This window comes from Poecilia reticulata, linkage group LG21 (genome assembly GCF_000633615.1).
Source record: "Poecilia reticulata strain Guanapo linkage group LG21, Guppy_female_1.0+MT, whole genome shotgun sequence".
NCBI classification, from domain to species: domain Eukaryota; kingdom Metazoa; phylum Chordata; class Actinopteri; order Cyprinodontiformes; family Poeciliidae; genus Poecilia; species Poecilia reticulata.
The window spans coordinates 12,106,541-12,109,896 of NC_024351.1; the positions used below are offsets into that span (position 1 = coordinate 12,106,541).

The following is a 3,356-nucleotide window of genomic DNA, read 5'->3' on the forward strand; positions in this document are numbered from 1 at the left end:
ATTTAAATAACTTAATTCAGTAATTAAATAACTACATTTAAAGGCATCAGTTCATTAAAAAGCCATTAAGTCTCGAGCAACTTGCCCCTCCGGAGTAGCAAGTTGCAAGACCCCTGTTTCAGACGAAAGTGGTGGCGGTAGGACGGGAACAATAAATCGAGCAAACCCTTTCCAAGCACTAAACCTTTGCCGAAACTTAGCCTGTGATTGGACGAGCSGAGCGGAAGCARCGTGAAGCAGGAAGTGTGACATCTCTGCCAATGTGAGCAGGTCGTGCAGAAATGCTTAAAAAAAATGTTTTATGACGTTTATAGTTAATGTTTGGCTTTATGATTAGAAAACATGGCTTGCTTTTTTAGAAGAAAAATTGCTGCGAAGGTAAACTTGACAAAAAGACGCGTCTAAGTTTTATACACATTATCTCAGACCTTGCAAGATGGTCARTTTATTTGCTTGTTTGATTTTCCAGCTGGCGAAGACGCTGCAACAGTCTGAGGATGTTTTTGTCCCAGCTCTGACTGCCGCTCCTGTTTTAAAGAAACAGTTAAGTTTGTTCACTTAATTTGCGTCCAGTCTGCAGGTGCCATTCGTGTTTGTTTTTTCACTGTTCAGGTATAACTCCAGGATTGTTGTGGGTTTTTTTTTTTTTTTTTTTGCTTTTTTAGTCAGAGTGCTGACTTCAGGCTGTCACCTGAAACATTACGAATCAACGGGATTCTGCCTTCCAATGGGGATCTTCAGTTGCAGACAGAAAAGCTGGCTGCGCAGGTCAGATTTATAATGCAAACAATATGAATAGGCTCCGATTAAGAGATGTAAAATGAGGGGAAGCTGTAATCTCATCTCACCTGCAAGTGACGTCACATGCAGTGTCTTACAAAAAAAAGGCAAATATTTTCTATCCTTTTCAACTTTTATGTAAAACACAARCTGCATAAATTTTTAGTTGGAGTTTATGTGATAGGCCAACACAAAGTACCACATGAASAAATGTTTCTGATTCATAACTCATTAGTCTCATTTGTTCTACACTGTTTTTCAGCTAAAGCCAGACAGCGTGGTGGAGGAGATTTCAGTTCGACAAGGGTGGATTTACTTTAAGCTAAACCGCAGTCTTCTCGCTGAGGTTTGTTTGCACTGATCTGACYCCCAGAGAGYCCAACGAAAAGTCTTGAATTCTTCTGATTGTCGCATTTCAACCTTTTCTGTTTCAGAAACTGCTGGAGCCATTTGGGAAAGGCGAGAATGATCATTTTGGGCTAAATAGTGAATTTTTTGAAACTCTGAAGAGAGGGACCATATTAGTGGAGTTCAGGTGGGTTTAGATTTATTGGTCTGATTAGAAGTATGTTAATGTATTTAAAAGTGTATTTTAAAACGCAAACATTATGTGTTTCTTAGCTCCCCAAATATTGCAAAAAAGTTTCACGCTGGGCATCTGCGCTCAACGATTATTGGTGAGTTTGAGAAATGTATCTTATTTCGCATACATTTCTGCTTCAGCATAATACCCAGGAAAAAGCACTCGTAYAACTTGAATCTTTGAAACTTCAACTGGAATTTTACTGTACTAACACAAAGTAGTGCRCAGTTGTGATGTGGATGGGAAATGAGACTTGGGTTTTCAAAATATTCACAGCTAGTATGCGTTTTTTTTTTAAGTTGAAAGTGTTAGGTGATCATTTTGATTAAAAAAATGTCTTTAAATCTAACTTTTGCATGTATTCCCTCTTCAGGTAACTTCATTGCTAACCTGAAACAATTCCTCGGTAACAATGTTATCCGAATGAACTACCTGGGAGACTGGGGCATGCAGTTTGGTGAGTGTGTCGTTCCAAATACGTTCCTGGACGTGAATTTTGAATTTTGCTACATGGCAAAACCACTAATGTGAACTGAATTAAACTTTCAGGCTTGTTGGGAGCTGGATTCAGCAGGTTTGGGTGCATGGAAAAATTAAAGGAAAATCCATTACAGCATTTGTTTGAGGTGGRCATCTTCTTTTTTCTCTTCCAAATAATTTTTAGTTCTGAATTTGAGTATATTTAGGTATTTGCTTGYTTTCATTCACAGTTTTTGGTTATAAAAGACAGCTGACTGCTGCCTGTTGTTTCATAGTACGATGGATTTCCTGGTTTTATTTGCTGTCTTTCTGTACTTCAGGTTTATGTTCAAGTGAACAAAGAAGCGGAGCACAGCGAGGATATCAAACTCGCAGCTAGAGACTTCTTTAGACAGCTGGAGCAGCATGAAAACCAGGCCATGTCATTATGGCAACAGTTCCGGGAGATCACAGTGAAAGAGTACCAGCATGTTTACAAGGTCAGTTCTCTCTCTGAAGCACAAACTCGTTGTGAAACATGAAAGCACACAGAGGTTATTCAGATTTTTATTCATGTATTTTTTGAAATCTCAACAGAGGTTAGGGATCCACTTTGATGTGTACAGCGGGGAGTCCTTTCACCAAGCCCAAACCCAGGAGGTGGTCCGGGAGCTGCAGAGCCGAGGTCTGCTGAAAACCTCAGAGTATGTAGACGCCTTCATTCATAACTACACTTGTGGCCTTTAGGAACTGATGCAAACGTATTAGATTTAAGATTTAATTACGCTTCTCCTGTTGTGCGCAGCTATAACGTCAGGATGCATTTATCAAGAGGGTCGCACTATTGTTAGCATATTACATCACCAAGGACTGATCTGGGGGTTATGCATAAAATTGGTCAGTTGTCATTACTCTTTAAGTTTTCATGACCTGGAAATGACCATGTTTGAACAAGAAGCGTGTAAAGAGACAGTTCTAATTGCTGAACATTTAGGTGTAAATGTATATGAATATTTATTGGATGGACAACAAATAAGAWCCACACTGTTCAAAAATGCCTCAACTAAGCATTTGATAAAAAAAACGAAGTCATTTTTCTCTGGTTTGTTAGAGACACAGATGTGCTGAGGCCAGCCCCCTGGTGGCAACTTGTATTAATGCGGTTCAGGGCAACAGCTGCCTAGGGTTCATTTTAAGTTCATGAAATACTTTTAGGTCTTATGTTCAGGTGTAGATAAATAATAATAATAATTTTTAAAACTACTTCTCCTGTTTTTTGTTGKKTTTTTTTTTTTTTTAGAAAAAAAGCCTAAGTCCTAAATATGTGCTAAAAGCTTTACATTTAATTTAAACAATCGATGGTCAACATTTATTGCATGGTCATGTTTTCCTGAAACCTCACGATTGTGTTGTCTATTTTTAATGTAGATCACTAAAAATGTTTCTAGAAAGTAATTAAAGAGTTTTCTGATGATACTGTTTTCCTGTCTCTTCATTAAAGGTTCAAAATGGCATCTTAGTGATCGATTACAGG

The 3,356-nt window shown here is 38.2% G+C and overlaps 1 protein-coding gene across 1 annotated transcript in view; it reads left to right on the forward strand.

Moving 5' to 3' along the window:
* The first annotated feature begins 201 nt into the window (after nucleotides 1-201).
* The window catches only part of rars2 (arginyl-tRNA synthetase 2, mitochondrial), an 8,279-nt gene continuing 5,124 nt past the window's right edge, over nucleotides 202-3,356 (forward strand). The window contains exons 1-10 of the mRNA XM_008397933.2: nucleotides 202-378; nucleotides 470-543; nucleotides 666-768; nucleotides 1,043-1,126; nucleotides 1,215-1,315; nucleotides 1,402-1,457; nucleotides 1,737-1,820; nucleotides 1,913-1,989; nucleotides 2,164-2,322; nucleotides 2,420-2,526. Coding sequence (XP_008396155.1) covers nucleotides 343-378; nucleotides 470-543; nucleotides 666-768; nucleotides 1,043-1,126; nucleotides 1,215-1,315; nucleotides 1,402-1,457; nucleotides 1,737-1,820; nucleotides 1,913-1,989; nucleotides 2,164-2,322; nucleotides 2,420-2,526 — 881 coding nt within the window. The 5' untranslated portion in view covers nucleotides 202-342. The remainder of the gene's footprint in view (nucleotides 379-469; nucleotides 544-665; nucleotides 769-1,042; nucleotides 1,127-1,214; nucleotides 1,316-1,401; nucleotides 1,458-1,736; nucleotides 1,821-1,912; nucleotides 1,990-2,163; nucleotides 2,323-2,419; nucleotides 2,527-3,356) is intronic.